The 26754-nt window shown below is 42.5% G+C and overlaps 1 protein-coding gene across 2 annotated transcripts; it reads right to left on the minus strand.

Moving 5' to 3' along the window:
• Positions 1-26754, minus strand: Lrrc2 (leucine rich repeat containing 2). Of its 2 annotated transcripts, none has more exons than XM_026389834.2 (9): positions 26542-26754; positions 22306-22449; positions 18123-18330; positions 16698-16854; positions 15556-15692; positions 13798-13943; positions 11977-12132; positions 10481-10617; positions 1-1436 (listed from the first exon to the last, which is right to left on the minus strand). In XM_026389834.2, exons 2-9 carry the CDS (start codon positions 22428-22430, stop codon positions 1387-1389), a joined length of 1116 nt encoding a protein of 371 aa, XP_026245619.1. In that variant the 5' UTR covers positions 22431-22449; positions 26542-26754; the 3' UTR covers positions 1-1386. The 2 variants fall into 2 exon arrangements, with proteins under 2 accessions (XP_026245619.1, XP_026245617.1); XM_026389832.2 differs by having other exon boundaries at positions 26594-26752.

A 26754-nucleotide genomic window follows, 5' to 3' on the forward strand; every position in this document is an offset into this window, starting at 1 on the left:
CCTCTGAGAACAGATTAGCTCTTCGGATAAGAAAAATAAAAATCACCTTTCAGAAATGAAAGGTGATTAACTTCCAAAACCTTCAACTGGCTGTACCTTGTTGTCACATAGGGCAACTACTTGTGGCTATCTGAATTAAATTCCACTTAAAATAAAGTCCTTGAATCACATCAACCACTGTTCAAGTGTTCAAGAACCCTGTGTCTGGCAGTTACTGCGCTGGATGACAAACATACAGAACATTTCTTTCACTGCTGAAAGCTACTATTGGACATCACCAGGCTGGACCATGGAAGTCAATGTGTGCACATTTTCCTTCTTAATCACAAAAGCTAGTTCAGCATTTCTTCAAGACCATCAGTCACATCTTGTTTATCTTCATCTAAGACAATTGTATAAAAATAGGAACTTTGTAGGATTTCTCCAAATCATGTGATGTGACCTAAGATCACAAAGCCCTGAAGTGAATCCTATTATAACATACGGTCCCATGGGCCTCCTGGGCCATGGTCACTGTGGGTGGAGTTTCCCTGCAGTACCCACAGGGAAGCCTTGCCCAGGATGAACTCAGCAGTGTATGCAGTTGGTCTCCAGACTCTAAGTGGACCCCTGGGAGGAAAGACCCCCTGAGGGCATTGCTTCTGCTTTCTGTGCTCAGGTAGCTCCCAGAACCCCCAAGGTAGCCACTCAGGAAAGGATGGTTGCTGTCCAGGCAGGCCATTCAAAACTTTCCACCCCAGCAGGGCTCACGCTTCTTCCTTGAGGGACAGCCACACCCCAGCTGAGCGTCTGGAACCCCATGCATGGGCAGCCTTCCCACCCCCAAGGCCCAAGTCACACCCTGGGTCTCGTCCGAGAGCCAAAACAGAGCTCCAAATATTCTTGCCAAAATATAATTTAAAACATCAGGGAAGTAACAGTTCATTTCAATCCAAGGAACGTTAGTTACTCTCAGTAAAAGAAAGAATGTATTAAACATTTTCAAATAACAAAACTCTGATCTGACTCGTCCAATATGAAGGTTCTTTTCACCATCCTTTAGCCCTTGATTTCTGAAAACAATGCATTCAGTGTCAGAATTTGGTCATTAAATTATAATTTTTTTAAAAAAACCTTCTATAATATTAAATGTGCATTATTTGGAAACAATTGTATGCAAATGAACCTATGAATACCAATATATAAACTAATTTATCAATTCTTGAGCCCATAGAGGAAGATATTCATACATTTGAAATTTGAAAATTATTTTTCTTAATGACTATGACAGTGGTTAATAGACTTTGTCCTAAAACACAAGCCATGATTCCTATATGACATGACCTATACACAAAGTTGTAAAGCTCCACAGGATGGTGAGATTTTGCAGTCTTCTGATGAATGATGTTAAAGTTGAAGGCTAAAAGATACCTTGGTGGTATAGCTGGGCACAGATTCTATGAGGAGGGAAAAAAAAAATACTTCATTAGTCATTCACCCTTTTATTATTATTGCCACTTAATATTTTAAGCATGGAGATAATGTGTAAGTGGTGAATAATGAATTCATCACCGTTAAGTTAACCATCACTAATGGGTAGCCAAGCTTAGGAATGTTTATATGTAAGATGGAATCATTAAATCTTGTCCTTGGCAATCTTTCCAAACAACTAACACAGCTGTGTCAAGGATTTAGAAAGTATACAGCCCTATAATAATAAAAGTTGAAACAATAAAAATAGAAATAGATGGGCAAAGACAAGGGACTATAGGTATCAGGTGGAAGGAAGGCTGGTTTATGAGAAAAATTTGGGCTATCCCTAAGCCAAGCATGACCTTAATAAGTGCACCTTCTCTCTGCCTTGCTCTTTCCACTAGTTACTACCCCATCCCTTGGCCTTCACAGTTAAATTTTGTCCAAGGATGTTCTATACCAATGGTTCTCAGAAATGTGGGTTGTCTCAGACTGAAGGCACCAACACGACCAGGAGTTGTTAGAAATGCTCCTGTGGAGACCCCATCCCAGACCCAGAGTCCAAAGTTCAAGGAACAGGGAGGGCTTCAAGCTCCTCATCAACCTCAGACCACAGGAGGTTGTAGGTCCAGGTGGCCTGGCAGAATCTAGTGTTTTCTGCTGATAGACATGGATTCTATAACTGATGGGGAAGGAGAGAAAAAGGGAAGACTACGATAAAGCAAAGCAAGCAGGTGGGGTGCAGTGGCACCTGCCTGTAATCCCAGCAGCTCGGGAGGCTGAGGCAGGAAGATTTCAAGTTCAAAGCCAGCCCTAGCAACTTAGCGAGGCTCAAAGTAACTCAGGGAGACCCTATCTCTAAATAAAATATTAAAAAGGGTTGAGGATGTGGCTCAGTGGTTAAGTACCCCTAGGTCAAATCCCTGGTACCAAAAATAAACGAATGAAGGAATGAATGAATGAATGAATGAATGCAAAAGAATTTTTAAAAATTCAAAACACACACATGACCATATCTAACTTGGACTTTAAGAAATTGCCATTTCTTGGGTTGGGAGGATATAGCTCAGTCAATAGAGAGCTTGCCTCACATGCACAAGGCCCTGGGTTCAATCCCCAGCACCACCAAAAAAAAAGAAAAAAAGAAAAAAAGAAATTGCCATTTCTGTATGTCAAAACTAGCTGAATATTAGTAATATCATTTGATTCAACCTAATATGAATATATTTTTAAAGGATCAAATTATTACAGTTGTTCAGAAATAAGTGAATGGATCAAAACTCATCATCACTAAAGGTAATTTTAAAAAACAAGTATCTTTCATAAATGAGGTATTTAATTTAAGTAAATACATTTCTATATATTTGTCACTATTAATAACTACTGAATAATAAATTTTAACTGATTGACTTTAAAAGTGAATTATTATTTCTATTCTCATAGATTCAAAACTTCATATCTATATCCTCTAGTTCTTTCTTGTATTTTTACATAATAGCACTATTATTATGTATTTTTACATAATAGCATAAAAAATGAATAAAGTAACAATAAAGATAACAATAAAGTATTTTTGTTTTTGTTTTAGTTTTGGTACCAGGGATTGAACCCACAGGCCTTTAACCACTGAGCCACATCCCCAGTATCACCACCCCCACACCCCCTTTTTGTCCAGCTGTAGATAGATACAATACCTTTATTTTATTTATTTTAATGTGGTGCTGAGGATTGAACCTACTGCCTCACATGTGCACTGAGATACAACTCCAGCCTGGTCCAGCCTATATATATATATATATTTTTTTTATTGTTGGTCGTTCAAAACATTACATAGTTCTTAATACATCATATTTCACAGTTTGATTCAAGTGGGTTATGAACTCCCAATTTTACCCCGTATACAGATTGCTGTATCACATCAGTTACCCTTCCATTGATTGACAAATTGCCTTTCTAGTGTCTGATGCATTCTGCTGTCTGTCCTATTCTCTACTATCCCCCCTCCCTTCCCCTCCCCTCCCCTTTTCTCTCTCTACCCCTTCTACTGTAAATCATTTCTTCGATTTGTATTATTTTGTCTTACCCCTCCTTTCCTCTTATATGTCATTTTGTATAACCCTGAGGATCGCCTTCCATTTCCATGCGGTTTCCCTTCTCACTCCCTTTCCCTCCCACCTCTCATCCCTGTTTAATGTAAATCTTCTTCTCAAACTTTCGTCCCTACCCTGTCCTTGTTTACTCCCCTTATATCAAAGGGGTCATTTGGTATTTATTTTTTAAAGATTGACTAGCTTCACTTAGCATAATCTGCTCTAATGCCATCCATTTCCCTCCAAATTCTATGATTCTGTCATTTCTTAATGCAGAGTAATACTTCATTGTGTATAAATGCCACATTTTTTTTATCCATTCATCTATTGAAGGGCATCTAGGCTGATTCCACAATCTTGCTATCGTGAATTGTGCTGCTATGAACATCGATGTAGCAGTGTCCCTGTAGCATGCTCTTATTAGGTCTTTGGGGAATAGACCGAGAAGGGGAATAGCTGGGTCAAATGGTGGTTCCATTCCCACCTTTCCAAGAAATCTCCATACTGCTTTCCAAATTGTCTGCACCAATTTGCAGTCCCACCAGCAATGAACAAGAGTGCCCTTTTCCCCGCATCCTCTCCAGCACTTATTGTTGTTTGACTTTCTAATGGCTGCCAATCTTACTGGGGTGAGATGGTATCTTAGGGTAGTTTTGATTTGCATTTCTCTGACTGCTAGCGATGGTGAGCATTTTTTCATGTACTTATTGATTGATTGTATGTCCTCCTCTGAGAAGTGTCTGTTCAGGTCCTTGGCCCATTTATTGATTGGGTTATTTGTTATCTTATTGTCTAATTTTTTGAGTTCTTTGTATATTCTGGTTATTAGGGCTCTATCTGAAGTGTGTGGAGTAAAGATGTGTTCCCAGGATGTAGGCTCCCTGTTTATCTCTCTTATTGTTTCTTTTGCTGAGAAAAAACTTTTTAGTTTGAGTAAGTCCCATTTGTTGATTCTAGTTGTTAACTTTTGAGCTATGGGTGTCCTATTGAGGAATTTGGAGCCCGATCCCACAGTATGTAGATCATACCCTACTTTTTCTTCTATCAGATGCCGTGTCTCTGGTTTAATGTCAAGCTCCTTGATCCATTTTGAGTTAACTTTTGTGCATGGCAAGAGATAGGGATTCAGCTTCATTTTGATGCAAATGGATTTCCAGTTTTCCCAGAACCATTTGTTGAAGATGCTATCCTTCCTCCATTGCATGCTTTTAGACCCTTTATCAAATATAAGATAGTTGTAGTTTTGTGGGTTGGTTACTGTGTCCTCTATTCTGTACCATTGGTCCACCCGCCTGTTTTGGTACCAGTACCATGCTGTTTTAGTTACTATTGCTCTGTAGTATAGTTTGAAGTCTGGTATCGCTATACCGCCTGATTCACACTTCCTGCTTAGCATTGTTTTTGCTATTCTGGGTCTTTTATTATTCCATATGAATTTCATGATTCTTTTATCTATTTCTACAAGAAATGCTGCTGGGATTTTGATTGGCATTGCATTAAACTTATAGAGAACTTTTGGTAATATCGCCATCTTGATGATGTTGGTTCTGCCTATCCATGAGCAGGGTATATTTTTCCATCTTCTAAGGTCTTCTTCTATATCTTTCTTTAGGGTTCTGTAATTTTCCTTGTATAAATCTTTCACCTCTTTTGTTAGGTTGATTCCCAAGTATTTTATTTTGGGGGGGGATATTGTGAATGGAGTAGTTGTCCTCATTTCTGTTTCAGAGGATTTGTCGCTGATATACAGGAATGCTTTGATTTATGCGTGTTGATCTTATATCCTGCCACTTTGCTGAATTCATTTATTAGTTCTAATAGCTTCTTTGTAGACCCTTTTGGGTCTGCTAGGTATAGAATCATATCATCTGCAAATAGTGATAATTTAAGTTCTTCTTTTCCTATTTTTATGCCTTTAATTTCTTTTGTCTGTCTAATTGCTCTGGCCAGTGTTTCGAGGACTATGTTGAACAGAAGTGGTGAGAGAGGGCATCCCTGTCTTGTACCAGATCTTAGAGGGAATGCCTTCAATTTTTCTCCATTCAGAATGATGCTGGCCTGTGGCTTATCATAGATTGCTTTTACAATGTTGAGGTATGATCCTGTTATCCCTAATTTTTCTAGCATTTTGAACATAAAGGGATGCTTTTTCTGCATCTATTGAGATGATCATATGGTTCTTATTTTTAAGTCTATTGATGTGGTGAATAACATTTATTGATTTCCGTATATTAAACCAGCCTTGCATCCCAGGGATGAATCCTACTTGATCATGATGTATAATTTTTTTGATATGTATTTGAATCCGATTCGCCAGAATTTTATTGAGGATTTTTGGGTCAAGGTTCATTAGAGATATTGGTCTGTAGTTTTCCTTCTTTGAAGTGTCTTTGTCTGGTTTCGGAATCAGGGTGATGTTGGCCTCGTAGAATGAATTTGGAAGTTCTCCCTCTTTTTCTATTTCCTGAAATAGCTTGAAAAGTATTGGTGTTAGTTCCTCTTTAAAGGTTTTGTAAAACTCTGCTGTATACCCATCCGGTCCTGGGCTTTTCTTAGTTGGTAGTCTTTTGATGGTTTCTTCTATTTCCTCTATTGTTATTGGTCTGTTTAGGTTGTCTATATCCTCCTGGCTCAATCTGGGCAGATCATAGGACTCAAGGAATTTATCTATGCCTTCACTATCTTCTATTTTATTGGAGTATAAGGATTCAAAGTAATTTCTGATTATCTTCTGTATTTCTGAAGTGTCTGTTGTGATATTGCCTTTTTCATCCCGTATGCTAGTAATTTGGGTTCTCTCTCTTCTTCTCTTCGTTAGCATGGCTAAGGGTCTGTCAATTTTATTTATTTTTTCAAAGAACCAGCTTTTAGTTTTGTCAATTGTTTCAATTGTTTCTTTTGTTTCAATTTCATTAATTTCATCTCTGATTTTAATTATTTCTTGCCTTCTACTTCTTTTGCTGTTGTTTTGCTCTTCTTTTTCTAGGATTTTGAGATGAAGTATGAGATCATTTATTTGTTGGTTTTTTCTTTTTTTGAGGAATGAACTCCAAGCAATGAATTTTCCTCTTAGAACTGCTTTCAATGTGTCCCATAGATTCCGATATGTTGTGTCTGTGTTTTCATTTAACTCTAGGAATTTTTTAATTTCCTCCTTGATGTCTTCTAAAACCCATTGATCACTCAGCAACCTATTGTTCATTCTCCAGGTGATGCTTGATTTTTCCTTACTTCTTTTATCATTGATTTTCAGTTTCATTCCATTATGATCAGATAAGATGCATGGTATTATCTCTACCCCTTTGTATTGTCTAAGAGTTGCCCTGTGACATAGTATATGGTCTATTTTTGAGAAGGTTCCATGTGCTGCTGAGAAAAAAGTGTAGCAACTTGATGTTGGGTGGTATAGTCTATATATGTCAATTAAGTCTAGGTTGTTAATTGTGTTATTGAGTTCTATAGTTTCCTTATTTAACTTTTGTTTGGAAGATCTGTCCAGTGGTGAGAGAGGTGTGTTGAAGTCTCCCATGATTATTGTATGGTGGTCTATTAGACTCTTGAACTTGAGAAGAGTTTGCCTGATGAACACAGCTGCACCATTATTTGGGGCATATATATTTATGATTGTTATGTCTTGTTGGTGTATGGTTCCCTTGAGCAGTATGAAGTGTCCTTCTATATCCCTTTTGATTAGCTTTGGCTTGAAATCTATTTTATTAGATATGAGTATGGACACTCCTGCTTGTTTCCGCGGTCCATATGAGTGATATGATTTTTCCCAACCTTTCACCTTCAGTCTATGTATATCTTTTCCTATCAAATGCGTCTCCTGTAGACAGCATATTGTTGGGTCTTGTTTTTTGATCCATTCTACTAGCCTGTGTCTCTTAATTGGTGAGTTTAAGCCATTAACATTTAGGGTTATTATTGAGATATGGTTTGTTCTTCTATCCATATTTGTTTATTGATGTTACTAAACCTGATTTGTTATCCTCTTTGACTACTTTCCCCCCTTTACTGTCCTACCTCCCATTGTTGGTTTTCAATGTTATTTTCCATTTCCTCTTCCTGTAATATTTTGCCAAGGATTTTTTGAAGAGATGGTTTTCTAGCTGCGAATTCTTTTAACTTTTGTTTATCGTGGAAGGTTTTAATTTCATCTTCTAACCTGAAGCTTAATTTCGCCGGATACAAGATTCTTGGTTGGAGCCCATTGTCTTTCAGTGTTTGAAATATATTATTCCAGGATCTTCTAGCTTTCAGAGTCTGTGTTGAGAGATCAGCTGTTATCCTGATTGGTTTACCCCTAAATGTAATCTGCTTTCTTTCTCTTGCAGCTTTTAAAATTCTCTCCTTATTCTGTATGTTGGACATCTTCATTATAATGTGTCTAGGTGTAGATCTCTTATGATTTTGCACATTCGGCGTCCTGTAGGCTTCTAGGATTTGGGATTCTGTCTCATTCTTCAATTCTGGGAAGTTTTCTCGTATTATTTCACTGAATAGACTGTTTATTCCTTTGGAATGGAGCTCTGTGCCTTCCTGTATCCCAATGACTCTTAAATTTGGTCTTTTGATATTGTCCCATAATTCTTGGATGTTCTGCTCATGGTTTCTTAGCAGACTTGCTGAGCTGTCTATGTTCTTTTCCAGTTGAAATACTTTGTCTTCATTGTCTGATGTTCTCTCTTCTAAGTGATCTACTCTGCTGGTAGTATTCTCAATTGAGTTTTTAAGTTGGTTTATTGTTTCCTGCATTTCTAGAATTTCTATTTGTTTGTTTTTTATTACCTCTATCTCCCTGTGAAATTGATCTTTTACTTCCTGGATTTGTTTGTCAATGTGATCTTTCATTGTCTGATTTTGCTGTCTCATGTCTTCCTTGAGACTCCAGATCATCTGAAGCATATATATCCTGAATTCTTTATCTGACATTCCATCTGCTGCAGCTATTACCTCTTCTAAAGTTGAGTTGACCTGCATTGCTTGTGGTCCTTTCTTTCCTTGTCTTTTCATACTGCTCGCGTTTCTTTCTGCTTGGTGCAACTGTTGTGTTTTTGAAATTTACCCCCTATTTATTTATGTTGCTCTTGTATAGTTGAAAAGTCTCCCTTGCAGGTGCTGGCGGCGGCTGTGCCCCTACTCCAATTGGGGTGACGTGTCTACCATGCTCTGGGCCTGTTTTGGGAGTGGAAGGCGGCTCTGCTCTGTCCCTATTCCAATTGGGGTGTCGTGACAACCATGCTGGCAGGTCGCTGGGCCTGTTCCGGGCGTGGGCGGTGGGCTTGGCTGGCGGGATTCCACCTAATGGCAGTCCCTAACCTCCCTGCTTGCTAATTAATGGCTTCTCTGAGGCCCCACGCCTTCTGTAGCTGCGGGGCAGGCCGCGCGAATCAGTTGGCCTGGATCTCCAGGGTCCTGCTGCTGGCTGTTTTGATGTTGCAAGCTGTTGGAGAGTGGTGGTGTATCCTTCAGCTTTCCCAGATGGTGGCTGCTGACTGCCTCGGTGGAGTGTCCGCTGTGGGGGATGGGACTGTACCGCTTCCTTCCCCTTCTGAGATCCCGTGCTCGACCCAAGGGTCCGTGTGGGCTTGGCTGGTGGGATTCCACCTAATGGCAGTCCCTAACCTCCCTGCTTGCTAATTAATGGCTTCACTGAGGCGCCACGCCTTCTGTAGCCGCAGGGCAGGCCGCGCGAATCAGTTGGCCTGGATCTCCCAGGTCCTGCTGCAGGCTGTTGGGATCCCTGGCACTCTATCACCTTTTTTTTTTTTTTTTTTTTTAGAGACAGGGCTCACAGGAGAATCTGGCCTCAAATTTGGAATCATACTTCCCCAGTCTCCTGAATCACTGGGATTACTGGTGTGCACCACTGTGCTGGGCTTAGGTTTCATATTTTGCATACATTTCTACTTTATTTCAAAATAATTCAGCACTTGAGATTAGGGAGAGCCAGATTAGAGGTAGCAATAGAAATAGATTAGAGATAGCAATAGAAATTATCTTCATTTTGTTAAAGTTTTTTAGTTTGCCAAATAAATGGCATTTTTCATTAATGCCAATGAAATCTCTGAGTGTCTGAATGACTAATTCTTCAGACACCTGCTAATGAGGGGGAAGAGTGCTCACATGTATGGTGTCTCCCGAAGGGGGCTGAGGCAACCTGCCCACAGTGCCCATCCCCAAAGGCAGTGGAGTCCGCACAAACTCCTCCCTAAATTCTGTGAGGCTTGCACCTGGACTATTAAAGAACTGGAAAATTAAGCAGTGATTATTAGGCATCTTGCATTTTTCCTTGTGTGAGTTTGTTTTGTTGTTGTTGTTTGGTGGGGGGTGGGTAGTGAGGATTGAACTCATTCAATCACTGAGCCTCATCCCCAGCCCTGTTTTGTATTTTCTTTAGAGACAAGAGTTTCACTGAGTTGCTTAGCTCCTCACCATTGCTGAGGCTGGTTTTGAACTCACCATCCTCCTACTTCAATCTCCTGAGCCACTGGGATTACAGGCGTGCACCACCGTGCCTGGCTCTTTTTGTGATCTTTACACAGGTATTTTTTGATTTAGATGATATAACTTTTTCCAAAAATGTAAGCAGACTTTTGAAATGGAATCATTTATTTTCCCCTTAGCATAGAATGTTGTTTTGCAAATATGATTTAGTTTAAAACCCACAAACAGTTAATAATAGAGCCCTTGCATCTCGAGTGTATGTTTCTCGGCCTCTCTGCCCAATACTTGATGATGTGTCCGGCATTCAAGGACAATTTTTAAGGAAATTTATCATTTGGGTTCTTTGGTGAGGAGTAAATGGTTACGGAGTAACCTGACTCCCTAATCAATGAACTTTTTGTCAAAATGATTTATGTTAATAAATATATTATATGATCAGTGGAATTCTTCATATTTGTTTTAGATAATTTTAAATATGAGCAACTCACCTCTTTCTTTAAGATCCTCAATATAGGCTTTCATAAATTCTTTATCAAAATGTTGCCGTTCCTGTTCACTTTCCATTATCTCATCATCATCTTGACCCTGGGCCTTATCAATAGGATTATCCATCAGACTTATGAATCTATTCAAGAAAGCATGGAAAATACCACATTTCCAACTGTTCATGTTTAAGCAAAAAATTCCTAACGTTAGAAGCCAACCTTTGCAGAGAGCAGTGATTCACGCCTGTCATCCCAGCAGCTCGGGAGGCTGAGACAGGAGGATCACAAGTTCAAAGCCAGCCTCAGCAATGCTCCTTTATCAACCTCCCAAATTGTTGGAATTATAGGTGTGTGCCACCATGCCCAGCCTGTATCTAATCTTTTTATTGAACATTCGTCAGCTCAGAGAGCTTTCATCCGTTACTCTGAGATTGCCAAATTCTACAGCTGCACCATTGGAAGTTATTTCAGTGATGTGATGGTTTTACCCTGACTTCTCTCAGATGTTCCCTGGTGCCCAAATGGGTTGGATCCTCCTACCTGTCTCACCAGTGATCTTCTCCCCAAACAACATTCCTAACATAGCGGAGGTGGACCCTGGAAGTTCCATTCCAGGGGAAGGAGTAGAATAGAACAGGTGGGGAATGTCTTGTACCTCTACTAATCTTGCATTCACGCAGGCAAGAAATGGGTCTCTCTCTTCCCAGCAGTTAAACCTCTGTATTTGTTTGCCACATGTCTTACTGCAGTGACAGAGAGATAAGGAAGACTTAACTCTACGTTGCTAGTGAGCATTTACCAGTGAGAGAGAACCTGTGGCCTTCACAGAAGATGGGTCTCTGGACACAGAGAGAAGGTGGTTCTCGCCAGAGCTTCCCTGGGTGAAGGTTCTGGAAAGGCTCCAAGCTGCTAAGGCTCCAAAATGGTCTCAGGGTAGAAGGGATAGGGGAAACCCCATGGCTCCAAATTTTGGCAGGATGGGCTCCAGGGAGTCACACCAGCTGTCTCAGAGTCATTTGAGGGAATGATGGAGCTGGGGCTTCCACGTCCAGGGTAAGAAAGACTATGTCTCCCCCAGATCCCAGTCTGTTTGTATCACATTTGCATGGATGATTATCTTAGCTTAGGGTGGTTTATGGGTTCATTTAGGAAATCAAAAGGACAAGGCACCCAGGGAGGGTTTCGTGAACAGTGGCTGACCCCCCAGGGACAACCGGCGTATCTGTGCTGAGCAACAGGGGGCTCCTGGCATCCGTCTCCCAATGCCTTCAATCAGCAAGTAGCATTGGTGCAGAAATCCTGTTCCCTGGTTCCCTGAGCTCTATCTTCTCATGCCATGTGCACCAAACTTCCAAATCCAGTGAAAAGCAAACTGGGATCAGGTTCTCTAGGGTAGGAGAACCATCTAATCTGGTTCAGAGACAGGCTCCCAGGCTCTGGAGGCTCTTTGCTCTCTCCCTGTGTCTGACCGTGTCTACCAGGATCTCTGGTCTACTCACTTCAATGGCGTGGAGGAGTCACAAAGGGCAGTTGGGAGCTCCACCAAATGGTCCCCACTGACAACCAGCAAAGTGAGCTTCTTGAGGTTCAGCATGCAGTACGGGAGGTAGGTCAACTTGTTCTTATACAAGAGAAAGCTCTGCAGTTCTTCCAGCCTGAGGAGAAGTAGAGAGGATCAGAACACGAGGACTTGGCCTCCTAGCCAATTACAGATTCCAGAAGGCAACCCCTACTGAGTGGATTCCATCTATGTGATGGGTATGAGAACAAGCTAAACTTTACATTTTAAATAAATAAATAAATAAAACCACACCGGATAATATGATTTTTTTTTTTTTAAAGTTTTTGCTGACTTAATCACCAGTGGAAGACACAGATAAAGCAGCAAGGTAGCTGGACGTGGTAGTGCACCCCTGTAATCCCAGCTGCTTGGGAGGCTAAGGCAGGAGGATCACAAGTTCAAAGCCAACCTCAGCCACTTAGCAAGGCCTAAGCCACTCAGTGAGACCCTGTGTCTAAATAAAATATGAAAAAGGGTTGGAGATATGGCTCAGTGGTAAAGCACCCCTGGGTTCAATCCCTGGTACCCCCCCAAAAAATAAATAAAAAGCAGGATAAATACATTGTACAATTCACAGTAGGTCACCATGGGGCCTCAAAAACCAGTATATCCCTTCCTCTCCGTGTCTCCTGCATTTCCAAGGGCCAACAGAGCACAGGAAAGAAATCACACCAGTGTTAGAATGAGAACAAACAGATTTTGGAAACAGTTTTCCTTTCGCACAGTTTAGAAGCATGGTGACTCTTCTCCCACCATTATATTCTCACACTAAAATGGGAAGAAAACCGCAGAGTGAAAAGGAAATGAGCAAAATATTTTCCAAATATATTTAACTGTTTTCCATTTTATTCTAATTCACTGACCCTCCCTCCATTTGTCCAGAAATCCTGTTCCCTGGATTTTTCTTTCATTCATTTGCAAAGTCGTGACTAATCCCACAGATATTTCACAAAGTTCCTCTCATGTTTCAAACTTGGACAGTCCCCAGTTATTCTCATCAAAAATCCTCTGAGCTCTGACTTCTCATGCCATAGAGAGCATTCTATGGATTGTATGTACAGGAGTAGGAAATGTCATCTGGGGTGGCACTCAGGCCCCGGCCATTGCTGGCCTCTGTCCTAAGAGCTTACTTCTGTCTCTTGATAAATAAGATTGTAGATTCAGGAGGCCAGAGATTGTGTTCCATTCAGCACTTTAAACCCAGCCCACTCATGGGAGCCTGATAATATTGGTGAAATGAATCGATCGATCAATCAGTCTTATATATTTTAGTATAATAATTATTTTTTGAACATGAAATAACCACAAGGATACAGTTTGAAAACAAGCATACTAGTTGTTTGAAAGATTGTGTATTAAAAAAATCAGTAAATGAAAATAATAAATATTGTCCTCACTAATATTCTAAACATAGAGTGATAGGTTTCTATTTTATATGTAATCATTTTCTACTTCTATGGAGTAATGGAAAGGTAATGGTGCTGTTTTATGAAAGAATGAAGCAAATTACAGTTCACAAAGACAGTGAAGAGGTACTCAAATGCATGTATCCATATACATGTGTGATGCCAATTAGAAATTGTTTTATTCTATAATTTCCTAGGAGCAATACACTCTGAAATATTAATTGATCAATTGATTAAATGATTAATTAATTGATTCAAAGCATATTCAAGTGTCATGCATCTTAACAATGTTCACAGCGTTAAGGCGTTAGTAACTGATTCATATACCTCACCTTCGGCAGGCAAGTAGCTACCTGTCTATATCTTGTGGCAGGTCATTCAGGTTATTGTTGCTGATATCCAGCCACTGCAAATTAGACATCCTCAGGACACAGATCGGGACACTGGAAAACTTGTTTGCTGAGATATCTACGAATGTAACTTGCTTCAAATTACTTAGCTAGAAAGGAATAACAAAATATTCTAATTACCGTTATAAGAGTGGGAATTAAGTTCGATTAATAATTTTTAGATTGACATTTCTTCTTCAAAGGCATCTCTAGGAATCGATGCAAAGCAGACCAATCCAGTATGTATTTTGAAGCATCTCCTATGGATCTTTTCCTGGGTTTCCAAGATAAACTTCACACTGGGGCTGCCCTCAGGGAGCTTCTACTTTCATAAATAAAAAAAGGAGGGGTGGGAACAAAACAAAATCTAGACCCTTCCCTCAATCCATATGTGCTATAACATGAATGAAGAACTTCAGAAATATCATGCTAAGGGAAAGAAGTCAGACTCAGAAAACAATAGCATGATTCTATTTCTAGGAAATTTCCAGAAAAGATAAGCTTCACAGAGATATGAACAGATTTGTGGTTGCCTACTGCTGAGGGCAGAGCAAGGAATAATAGCAAGTAGGCAAAAGGAAAATTGGGGGATAGGTGAAGGAAATATCCTGAAACTGAATCATGGTGAACTATACACTTAGGATGGGTAAATTTTATGACATGTACATCATACCTCAATGAACGGGGGTGGGGAGTAGAAGAAGGGGTGGATACAGCAGCCTACCAGGGTATGCCCCAGTCCAGATGATAGACAGCTCTGGGGTGGATCAGGGTGCTAGGGGAAAAGTTATGAATGAGCAGTGGTCAGACATGATATACTCTGAAGGACCGGCTGGACGGGATTTGTTTAGGTTATACATGGCTCATGGGAGCAAGAGAGATCAAGAATGAATTGATGTACTTCCAGCCAGAACATCCAAGTGAAGACTGAGCCATTCCTGGATTGGGGAAGACTAGAGGATGAGCAGATCTGTGCAGGGAATCCAAAACTCTGCACCCTCACAGGGACAAGCATCAGACATTGTCTGGACTGAGATGGGTGCTAACAGCAGAAGCAGCCACGTCCTCCCACCCAGGAAAGAAATAACACGCTTCCTGGGTGGCTGGGTAATAATCATTTTTAGTAATAATCATTTTTAGCCCATGGCTCACTGGCAGAATTGTATGATCCTTTCTCCGTTTCAGCACAGGAAACTCATTGAGTTTTATTTGACAATGAAAACTGTATACTTTTATCTTCTCCATTTTATCAAAAAATTATTCAAAATCATTTCTCCCTGAACACAGACCAAAAGAAATAAATGAATCTTTTTAAAAATTCTGTGCATTTCTTGAATCCTATGACAATTCTAGACATCTACAAGTCGGTTAAGAGCATATGAAAAAAATGTTTTACCCCTGGATTTATCTGCAGTGTAGCCATAGTAGATAAATAAATCAGGATTTGCATCAGAGACGACAGGCATCAGATATTAAATAGGCATAAAATCATAATAGTTCATGTGAAAATAAGATGTTTTCCCTCAACAGCATTTCTAAATGCAGGCCCTGGTCTAGTTTCATAACATTTTTAAAGATGTTATGATTATGGTCATAAGGTAATTGAAATGTCAGAAAAATGTGATGGATTTTATCTTCTAAAAATTCTTGCCCACACCATGGACCATTCCTGTAGGGAACTGAATGAAAGTAAATCATAAAGCAGAAATGTTTTCATCTTACTTCAAATGGGAGCTCCATTAATTCCAGATTTCCAGAACAGTCCAGTCTTTCTAGATTTTCACAGTCCCCTAGTTCTGGTGGAATGCTCTTCAGATGGTTGAAACTCACATTGAGTTCTTTCAGGTTCTTCAAACGACCTGGCATCAGAAAAAGTTAAGCTCCCGTGAGTAGGTCCTTCAGGGTCTTTAAGAACAAAAGCAAGCCAGACTTGTTGGCACCCGCCTGTAATCCCAGAGACAGGAGGCTGAGGCAGGAGGATCCAGGGCATCCTGGGCAACTTAGTGAGATCCTGTCTCAAAATAAATCAATTAAAAAGGGGTGGGAATGTGGCTCAGTGGATAAGTGCCCCACCACCACCAAAACAAAACAAAACTGTATTAAGTCACTTATAAGCACTGTGAGCCTGCCCCCAAATGAGCTGGATATGGTAAAATCTGGCTTCTGGACCAGGCTCTCAAGAAGTCCTCAAGTCAACAGCTGAGTGATGGTGGCCAAGTCATCTGACCTCCCTAGAACTTGCTTTCTCCAATCTATAAAATGAAGGGGCAGGAGATAAAACGGCCCTTTATGTCAAAGTTAGAACTTTTCAGCACTAAAACTTCTAAGCTCCTGTCTGCCTTTCCAGAAACCAGGCAAGGAATAGCGGCATTGACCTTGCCTCGTCTTGACTTTACTTCACACTATTCCCCTGCTTTGTGGATCACTAGTAGAAGAGACAGCACACGTACGTGGGTTCCCTTTATAATCAAGTCCACCAAGGGTAATACAGATGACTCAGGAAGATTCTGCACACGTAACACTAAAGAACACCAAGCTCAGGAAACACAGGGCTTTTACAGCAAGCATCCAGCAAGCCTGCTCTCTGGGGGAGATGTCACCTCATCCTTTAAAGTTAGCAGCGGCATAAACAATCCTGAGATCAGGCTGGGTAAGAGGGTGTTCAGGGGCCTTGTGGTCTTGACACACCTGTTAAGGTATGTGCAAACACCAGAAAAAAGCTCTGAGACCCCTAGAATAGCCCTGCCCAGTGACATACTTAAGCACTTGGAGGAGGAAACCCAGTATTGGCACAGTGTCACCTGCCCAATAGCTTCCTGCTTACCACAGACAAGAGCGCTGGAGTTTCCTGCTACACAACATACCAATTTCAGCTGGAAGACATGAGATTTGGTTTTTTGGCAGATCCAGAATCCTCATTGCTTGAAACAGCTCAATGTATGTAGGAATGATTTGAATCAGGGTATTGCTAATGTGCCATTCTTTCAGGTGTGTCTGCTCCTTCAACGAGTCAGGCAGCTCCTAAGAGAATGAATGACGTGGATCAGAACCAGTCCTCGGTGTGCACAAAGCCCCTGAAACCAGTTCTTATTTAAAGAACAAAAAGCGATGCTGGGCATGGTGGCACAAGGCCTGTAATCCCAGCCCCTCAGGAGACTGAGGCTGGAGGATCGCAAAGTCAAAGTCAAAGTCTCAGCAACTTAGCAAGGCCCTAAGCAACACAGCGAGACCCTTGTCTAAATAAAAAGTGCTGGGGGCAATTATGAAGAATACAAGCAATAATAAGTGTTGGTGAGGATGTGGGGGAAAAGGTACATTCACACATTGTTGGTGGGACTGCAAATTTGTACAACCACTGTGGAAAGCACTATGGAGATACCTCAGAAAACTTGGAATAAAACCACCATTTGACCCAGCTATCCCACTCCTCTGTTTATACCCAACATACTACATACTACAATGACGCAGTCACATCAATATTTATAGCTATGGAACCAACCTAGATGTCCTTCAATGGATGAATGGATAAAGAAAATGTGGTACCTATACACAGTGAAATATTACTCAGTCTTAAAGAAAAATGAAATTATGGCATTTACAGGTAAATGGATGGAACTAGAGAATATCATGCTAAGTGAAATAAGTCAATCCCCCCAAAAAACCAAAGACCAAATGTTTTCTGATAAACTGATGCTGATCCATAGTGGAGGCAGGGACAAGGGGGGTGGGGGTAAGGGAAGAATGAAGGAACTTTGGATTGTTCAGAGGGGAGTCAGGGGATGGGAAGGACAGTAGAAGGAGACAGACATTATTTCCCTATACACATGTATGATTACACAAGCCAAATGAACCTGAACCATGTACAACCAGAGGAATGAGAAACTGTGCTCCTTTTGTGTACAATATGTCAAAATGGACTCTACTGTAAAATAAATACATAAATAATTTTTAAATAGTGGGGGAGCTGGGGATGTGGAATAGTGGGTTAAGCACCGTGAGGCTCAATCTCTAGTACTAAAAAAAATAAAAATAAAAAAATAAAAAAAAAATTTTAAAATATAGACTATGCTGTCCTACGGAGGGCCACAAGGTCCCAGCTGCCCAGCCTTAGAGAGGTCCAAGAGGATCCCGCTGTTCTTTTCTATGCTGCCATTTCTCAGAGGAAAAGAGGGGCAAACCCAGTCCACAGCAGGTAATGGGCTCCTGTTCACCCACTGGAAAGCTGTCTCAAGGCCAAGGCCTGGGACTCAGTTCACTCCCACTTCCTGCAGACAGTGGGATGCACTCACCTTCCAGTGCTCCCCCGAAAGTTCAAACACAAATGGGTTGCTCTGCTTGCCTCTGTCCTTGGCAAGTGAGCTCGGCCTGGAGAGCGAGTTCCTCTCGATCTTCTCCAGAAGCCTCACGCTGGTGTCAATGAAGCCATTCTTACAGTACTGAGCCTGGGGGATGCCCTTCCTCCTGCACTCGGCAACGAAGTTCCACTCCTCCTTTATCCTGAAACAGGAGCAGAGGCCACAGTCACTCTCTGGGGGAATGGCCACCACGGTCTTGAGAAGCAATCTGGGCCTGGAGCATTGGTTCATGCCTATAATCCCAGCAGTTTAGGAGGCTGAGGTAGGAGGATCACAAGTTCAAAGCCAGCCTCAGCCATTCAGCAAGGCCTTCGGCAACACCCTGCTTCTAAATATTATACAAAAAATGGCTGGGGGGCTGGGAATATAGCTTAATTGGTAGAGTGCTTGCCTTGAATGCACAAAGCCCTGAGTTCAGTTCCCAGCACCACCAAAAAAAAAAAAAAAAATGGCTGAGAATATGGCTCAATGGTTAAGCAATGGGTTCAATTCCCAATACAAAAAAAAAGTGATCCCTCCAAAATGTTAATGACCAATAGCACCACCACTGTAAATTGTTGTATTCACAGAACTCTTCTCGATTCATGTCTCTTAACTTTTTTTTTTTTTTTTTTTTTAAAGAGAGAGAGAGAGAGAATTTTTAATATTTATTTTTTAGTTCTCGGCGGACACAACATCTTTGTTGGTATGTGGTGCTGAGGATCGAACCCGGGCCACACGCATGCCAGGCGAGCGCGCTACCGCTTGAGCCACATCCCCAGCCCCATGTCTCTTAACTTTTCTCGCCTTGTTTCTTAAACCGAACTTGAAGGTAAATTTTGGCAATGGAATGAGATAGCGGCTGTTAAGCCCTATATAATACATCTTTCCTATGTCATTAATTGCAAATTGATATAAATATTTCACAGATTTTTATATAGCCAATGCAAATGGAGAAAGGGAAATTAGACAAACCCCATTCAGAATGATTATACACCAAATATACTTTGTGTTTCTTTTTGAAATGTTTCGTCTTATTGCTTCTGAAACCTAATGAAAGAAAAGTCACAATGAGAATATAAACGATTTCTTAAATGTCCATTCTCTTCCTTGAGAGTAATTAAAATAAACAAAATGTCATTAAGTTTATGCTTTATCACCCATATAATTGAATCTGAAATCTTCTCCAGAATTAATTTTCATAGAACTTCAAATATGAGATAAATATACAAAACAAATGCCATTAGAGTGTTTTACTAATTTTTATTTATTTGTTTATTTTTAAATTTTTGATACTGGAGATTGAACCCAGGGGTGCTCTACCACTGAGCACCAACATTCTAAATAAAATAAAATGTGACTCTTTTAACTTTTTATGTTGAGACAAGGCCTTGCCAAGTTGCTGAGGTTTACCTTGAATTTTCAATCCTCCTGCTTCAGCCAGCCAAGTCTCTGGGATTATGGCCCTTGCACCCAGCAAGCTCTACTCATTAAATCAATAAATGTGTATTGAAATATCTTTTTCCTTAGGAAATGAGCCCACGATCCAAGTCCATCTGGCAAATGCCCTCATTGACTAAAAAATGCTTCACTCAGAACCTGGCAATATAGGCTGGGGATGTGGCTCAAGCGGTAGCGCGCTCGCCTGGCATGCGTGCGGCCCGGGTTCGATCCTCAGCACCACATACCAACAAAGATGTTGTGTCCACCGAGAACTAAAAAATAAATATTAAAAATTCTCTCTCTCTCTCTCTCTCCCCTCTCTCACTCTCTCTTTAAAAAAAAAAAAAAAAAAAAAAAAGAACCTGGCAATAGCTCTTTTATTTCTCCCTCTAAATGATCAAGTTTCATTTAGATGGAATGGTTTTCTGTATTTTATCTCTACAGCTTTTAACAGTTGATATGTAATTCATGAGACAAATACAGCAGTATAAAATGAAATACTCTGAAGAGAAGTAGCAGAACAAGTTGAAGGATTTTACATATTTTAGTAAATTTAAGCTAACAAGTTAATTGCCTTTTACGATCAGGCATTCATCAGTTTGTGGTTGTTGTGTTTTGGGGGTTTTTGTTTGTTTTTGTTTTTTGGTACTGGGGATTGAACTCAGGGGCCCTAACCACTGAGCAACATCCCCAGCCCTATTTTGAATTTTATTTAGGGACAGGGTCTCACTGAGTTGCAAAGCACCATTGCTGAGGCTGGCTTTGAACTCATGATCCTCCTGCCTCAGCCTCTAGAGCCACTGGGATTACAGGTGTGCACCACTGCACCCTGTTTGTCAGTGTTTTTAATATATTAATTTCTGTACAGGAAACAGACTCTAAGAAAAAACTAAGTTAACTTTCAAATAGTACTAGTAATCATGAATTATATTATAGAAACACAAACACAACTATAAAGAAGAGAAATTTATTTCCACCGTTGCTAAAGGTTCTGTGAAACTAAAAATTTCTTTCTTGAACATCCCATTTCCCTCCACACCCCTTCACCATGTTCCTCTTCACCTGCACCACCAATTTCAGGGCTGCTCTTCGTACCTTGAGCTGGAAAAGCCTAAAAATCCCCAAGAAGGTTTTTGTCTTAGATTGAAATGAGGCACAGCACAACCAAATGACACTGAGCCTAATTCAGAGTCAATCCTACCTGTGTGAACTGTGTAGAGGTGTTTACACCTTTTGTTGCTTACTTAAGGAGGACAAATATTCTGCCATTTGCCTTCTGGATGTGGGTCTGGACTTCTTTGAGAACTAGTCAACCAATCAGAATCTCATTTCACCTTAACCACGCCCATAGTGCCTCATCCGAGAGTTCTGGTTTGGATTTTTTCACAGAATAAAAGTTATACACATATGCAAAGTCACCTTTCTCCTTCTCATACATTTATCAATCTTGTACACTGCTAATTGGCACTATATAATTTACCATTGTAGTGGCACCCCCTTCCTTCACAGAAAAGTCTTAACTGGGCTTCTCCAGAAATCTTCACCATGGCTGATTTTGGGGCTGTCAGCAAAAGAATCTCTGCAAAAGAGTTCAACGTAGATAAACTTCCTATTTTCATGTTGCCCTGTTTTACTTGGCCACAGGCCAGGAAGAAATCAGCACTCCAGGTGCTGGACACCCCCTTACTAGTTTTTTTACAAACTCATATCCAGTATAATAGTTTGTAGAAGTGTGTAAACAAGGCCTTTGGCCTTGAGCTGGGCTTCACAGAGATGTCTACATTTTTAAGATAAGAGAAGATACAAACTGGGCTCTTCAGTAACAGCTGGCAGGGGGAGGAAAGAAAGGGGAGAAGAAGTTCTCCCCTTCTCAGGTGTTGTCCTTGAAGGGTTAACTTGTCCAGAACAGTGAAAGAAAAAGCTGCTTTTATGTGAACTTCTACAGATTGTGAACTTCTGAGCCCCTCCCCTTACATGCTGGGCATAAAATTCTGAAACCACCTGAACTCAGGGTTCAGGGGACTGATTGATTACAGCAAAAGCTGTGCCCTCTGAACCTGGCTACAGCGAAATAAAACTGTTTCCTGCTATCTTCGGTGCCTTGCCTCATCTGTCCCTAAAACACCATAAATTCATATCTTCCATGAATGCACTTTTTCCAAAACACTAACTCAACTTAGTTTTTGTGTCCATAACTTTCTTTGATTCATACTTTAGGAGTTTATATGAGAGTTCATCCAACTGCATCATTTCAATTTAAGTAAATGTGCCAAATGAATCGTACCTAGATCCAGCTCAACCAGGTGAGGCATGACAGAGAGCTAGCTGCCCCAGGGGCACCAGTAGACATAGCCAGAGCCAATAGCATCAGAGAGCTACGTGAGTGAGCTCAGTGAAGGCTGGCTAAGCACCGTCTATGGCGTTTGGCAGTAGAGGAAAGGCCAGGGCATCCCTGTCTCCCCTGATCTAACATGGTGCTTGGATTATATGTAGGTTCTTGCAATTATGGGTGTTTCTGTTAACAAGCTGAGTGCACATGTGTTCAGCAACAGCGTCAGGGTTCTGAAGTCCAACGAGGAAAGTGTTGCAGACAGGGAGAAATCCCAGAGGAATAGCATCTTCCTCCAGGGCGACAGTGGTCTGCCTGAATGTCATTCACTAAACAAGCAAGAACAACAGGCACAAAAACACATACTTTTCCAAGGCGCTTTTCTCGAGCCTTTCCGCCTCCTTCTTCTGCCAAGCTTTGTGCTTCTTGACACGAGTTTCCCACAAGGCTCTGACAACAGAAATGTCAAACACCACCACTTTATGTCCCATTGTGGCAGCATGAAATTACCTATTTGAAAAAAAAAAAATACATATATCAGGCACACAGAAGAAAATAATTTTAACGTGAACTTTAAAAATGAAATATGAATGAATTGCCTGCCTTAAATAATGATGGCATGCCCTAGGACTTCCAGAATGGCAGTTTCTTATGGTCAGGTACTCTTTACTCTTTGTACTCAAGTCGTAATTCAACACTCACCCTAAGCCAGCTCCTCTAGGGCATCACATCTGTCCCCTACACCTCAGCTGGCTTCCCATAGCCCCTCGGACATTCTCCAAGCCCCATAGCTCCATATTCTAGGGAACTTTCTGATATATGCATCTAATCTTTCCATTAGATTGTCACATACTATACGATAAGTTAAATGAATTAATCACAGCACACACAAACACATGCGCACACACAGACATAGTCTCTTCAGTAGAATAGTAGATGTAACTCCTTAGTTATATTAAACCTCCATAAGAAAAAAGGCTTTGGGGAAGCCGAAGCAGGAGGATCCCAAGTTCAAAGCCAACCACAGCAATTTAGGGAAGGCCTAAAGAACTTAGCAAGACCCTGTCTTAAAACAAAAAGGGTTGGGACGTGACTCAGTGGTTAAGCACCCCTGGATTCAATCTCTGGTACCAAATAAATGAATATACTTGAGTGAAGGCACAGTTCCAGCCTGCCTCCTGTGATTCCCATGTCCCTTCACTTTCAGTCTTGGCAATGCACTCAGCTAAATTCCACGTGCACCATCCAGTGACCAGTCTGGAATGTGGGTGGTGACCTGCTTCCTGTTCAGGTTCATGAACAGCCCAGGAGTTCATAAACAACCTTACAAAATTGCTTTTTCCTGGCTCCGTTTTCTCTCTGATGCCTTCCAGATTCCTGGACCTCCCTTTTTCAGTCCTCCAGCCCGAAAACCTGTTCTGAGGAGAAGCATCAAAAGGGCTGTGGCGGGAAACAGCAATGATGGTTTGTTCCACACTCTCAGGACTCCAGTTCTAGACATGTGACCACCAATTACCACCTGCTAGAGACATTCTCAGGACAGGGGCAGTGAGCCCTGTGGGGAAAGCCTTGGCAGACCTGGTGGGCAGAGAGGTGGGGAGGGGGTTGGAGGATGTCTGCTGCTGTCAGTTCCCACCGTCTGCCCCGTTGACCCCCGGGTAGGTGACCATGGGTTCTCTCCTCCAGTCATCTCAATCAAGGTGGACAGCTGGCTGGAGGCAAGGTCACCTCCTAAGTCCCAACTCCTGAGCTGAGATGTCATTGTTCGTTGCCTGGCAGTTGCCAACAACAGTCTCCAGTGTGTAGATGGCAACCAGCACGGGGCTTAGTCTGCACAAGGCGCAGCTGGCAGGTAGACGGGCGCTGGAAGTGCTGGTCCTCCCGACACTTCCTCCATTCCTCCCTGTTTACAAGGTCCCCTCAGCTTCTGATGCCCTTCCCCACACCCTTCCCTACACACATGGCTTCCTCCACACACCCTCTAAACTTTGGGGATCTCTCCTCAGTCTGGCCTTCCCAGCCTCCCCATTTCAAGGAGAGAGTCTCCTCTTATTTTCTCCATCTGTTACTTATTTACTTCACAGAACTTAATGCAAATTATTTGATTTTTGTAGGTGTTGTTACGTTTGATCTGTCCATGAACCAAACCATAGAAAAACCACAGCTCACTGACAGGAGCCCCCGTCAACACCAAGCAGGTCACACAGCAGCAGATAGGAAGACCCGGAGGGGAGGGAGGCTTGAGCCCTACAAGGGCTGCAGATGCCAGGCTCCTGTTTCTGAACCTCAGTACAGAGACACACGCACTGAGCCAGTGACTTGGTGTGTATTTCTGTCCTTCCATTCCTGGGAACCCTCAGTAACTGACATGTATGTCAATGCAGAAAGACGACCGCAGGTCCATCCACGGGACCAAGTTCCCAATCTAGGGAGGAGAATATGGGCACTAGGGAATGTTTCAGCTCCAAATGCTAATTAGACAGCAGAGACTGAACCAACTGCTGCAGGAGCCAGAAGAGCAATGCCCTGTGGTGGGGAACAGGAGAGGACCAGAGAGACCTAGCAGGAAGGGGAAAGGGCCATCCATACAAGTTTGGTTGAAGGACGTTCCTGCCCACTTCCCCAACTGAGTTATATCAGAATTGCCTTACAGAGCCATCTGCACTCTGGAGCCAGAGGGCATGACTGGAAAAATATGTCCCCTGGCACCAGATCTCTGGTCTTCACTCAGAAGTCATATGCCAGGGGGAAGGGGGAGGCTTTCTGTCCAATGACAGATTGGGCTGCAGGGGGGAAGGGTGCGGAGTGGGTGTCAGGCTAGCACCTCAGACAGCACAGGAAAAATCTGGGGGAGTCTGATAGGAGACTCAACCAAGTCTACCATTTTTTTTTTTTTTTGGTGCTCCCTACGTGAAGTTGAGAAAGAGAAAAGAGCAAAGAAAGGAAGGGAGGGAGACAAAGCAGGTACCAGAGTTCACCGGAACCAGCTGGCTCCCTTCTTCCCACCCACTGCCCCTTGGTGCCCCCAGCACCTCTCCCCACTTCCCTCAGGCTGAGCAGCTCCAGCCCTTCCACAGCATCCTTTCAGGGGTGTCCTGCATATGGAGAAGACCCCATCAACAGCCTGGCTGAGCTCAAGAGAATGACTATAGCCTCCAGGAATGGCTAGGGACACCAAGGTGTAATAGGGACCATAAGAGGAGCTTGCGTAACTCACAAATTCCATTCCCTCACACACGGCCACTGTCTGGACCCCAGAGTTGGATGGCAGAATGTGCTCCTCATAGAAACAGTGGGCTGGACACTGAGGCGCACGTCTGTCATCCCAGCGGCTCAGGAGGCTGAGGCAGGAGGATCACGAGTTCAAAGCCAGCCTCAGCAACGGGGAGGTCCTAAGCAACTCAGTGAGACCCCTTCTCTAAATAAAATACTATTAAAATAGGGCTGGGGATGTGGCTCAGTGGTCGTATGCCCCTGAGCTCAATCCCCAATACCAAAAAGAAAAAAGAAAAAGTGAAACAGTAAGTGACAGGCAGGGCGAAGGGGGGGGACAGGACAGGACATGACACCCAAGTGAGGTCAGTAGAGTCAAAACAATGCAGCCACATTCTGAATTGAATGAACTTTTATGCTATAGGATCCAAATTTCCCCAAAAAACACCAGATTATTTTGATGGTAATTTGTTAAACTAGAGTTTCAAGCCAGGGGAAGCCAGGAAACAGATGGGATGAAGAAGATCAAGTCTGAGTCAGACTGCCTGGGCTGGAATTCTGCCTCTGGCTTAGGTCGCCTGTCCCTGAGGACTTGTCCTCCCCGTTCTGTTGTGGACACAATGGAACAACAGCATCAGCTTACAGAATTAGTGAGAGAGCTACCTGTGATCATTTGAGTCCAATGCTTTAGATGGTGTCCAGCACCAGGAAGGTCAATTATTTAAAGAAAAGAAATTATAACAGACCTTTAGTAATCAAATGTAAGATAAAAGCCCAAAGGTCCATGTGCATCCAAGGCTTTCTCACCCTGCCTGGTTAGTGAGTTTCAAGAGAGACCCGGGCAGAACAGCGGGAGCATCAGGGCTGCTTAAATCTCCCTGGGATCACTTTTCACCCTCGCCCCACCCCTTCCGCGCCCCCTGCCAGAGGGCGGGAGAACTTTCCGGAAGGAAAGACTGCCCGGCCTCCCCACCCCCGCTCCCATCAGGTGCCAATCTTACTTCTCAAGGCCCCGAAAAGACGCAAACAAATTTGATTTATCACTCCTGGACAGAATTTTGGAGCAGATTGAGCTCAGCCTTGGACACTAGGGCAGTGCGCTCAGAGTAACCCATCATCCAGGAGCAGGGTTCGTGGGGACCCTGCCACGGGAGCAGCCCCACGGATGGCACCTACGAGCCCCATCCGCTCTCCCAGTGCCCCACTCAATTGTAGTTTTTGAACTAAAATAGACATGGATGACTCCCTCCCCAGTGTTTTGGGGGATGATGTTCCGTCAGCAATCTGGCTGAGCTCACCGCGCACGGGGGCGACCGGAGCCACCAAGCGCGCGGCAACCATCCAGCAAAGCGCACGCCTCTCCCCCTTGCAGCAGGACAGCCCACCCACCTGCTCCTCTAACATCCCTCCGCCGCCGCCACAGAGACCGGCCTCCACTCACCTCCCTGGTGCGGGTGGTGCAGACAGTCCACGGTCTGGCCACGGGGCCGATCCGGCTTCAAGGCTGTTTACACCCGCGAGCAACACCCGGAGTGGAAGGGCCGCGCTGCCCGGAGCCTCCCGGGCCTGTGCGCTAACAGGCTATATTTGTAAGCAGATAAT

This window comes from Urocitellus parryii, chromosome 3, assembly GCF_045843805.1.
Source record: "Urocitellus parryii isolate mUroPar1 chromosome 3, mUroPar1.hap1, whole genome shotgun sequence".
Classification (NCBI taxonomy): domain Eukaryota; kingdom Metazoa; phylum Chordata; class Mammalia; order Rodentia; family Sciuridae; genus Urocitellus; species Urocitellus parryii.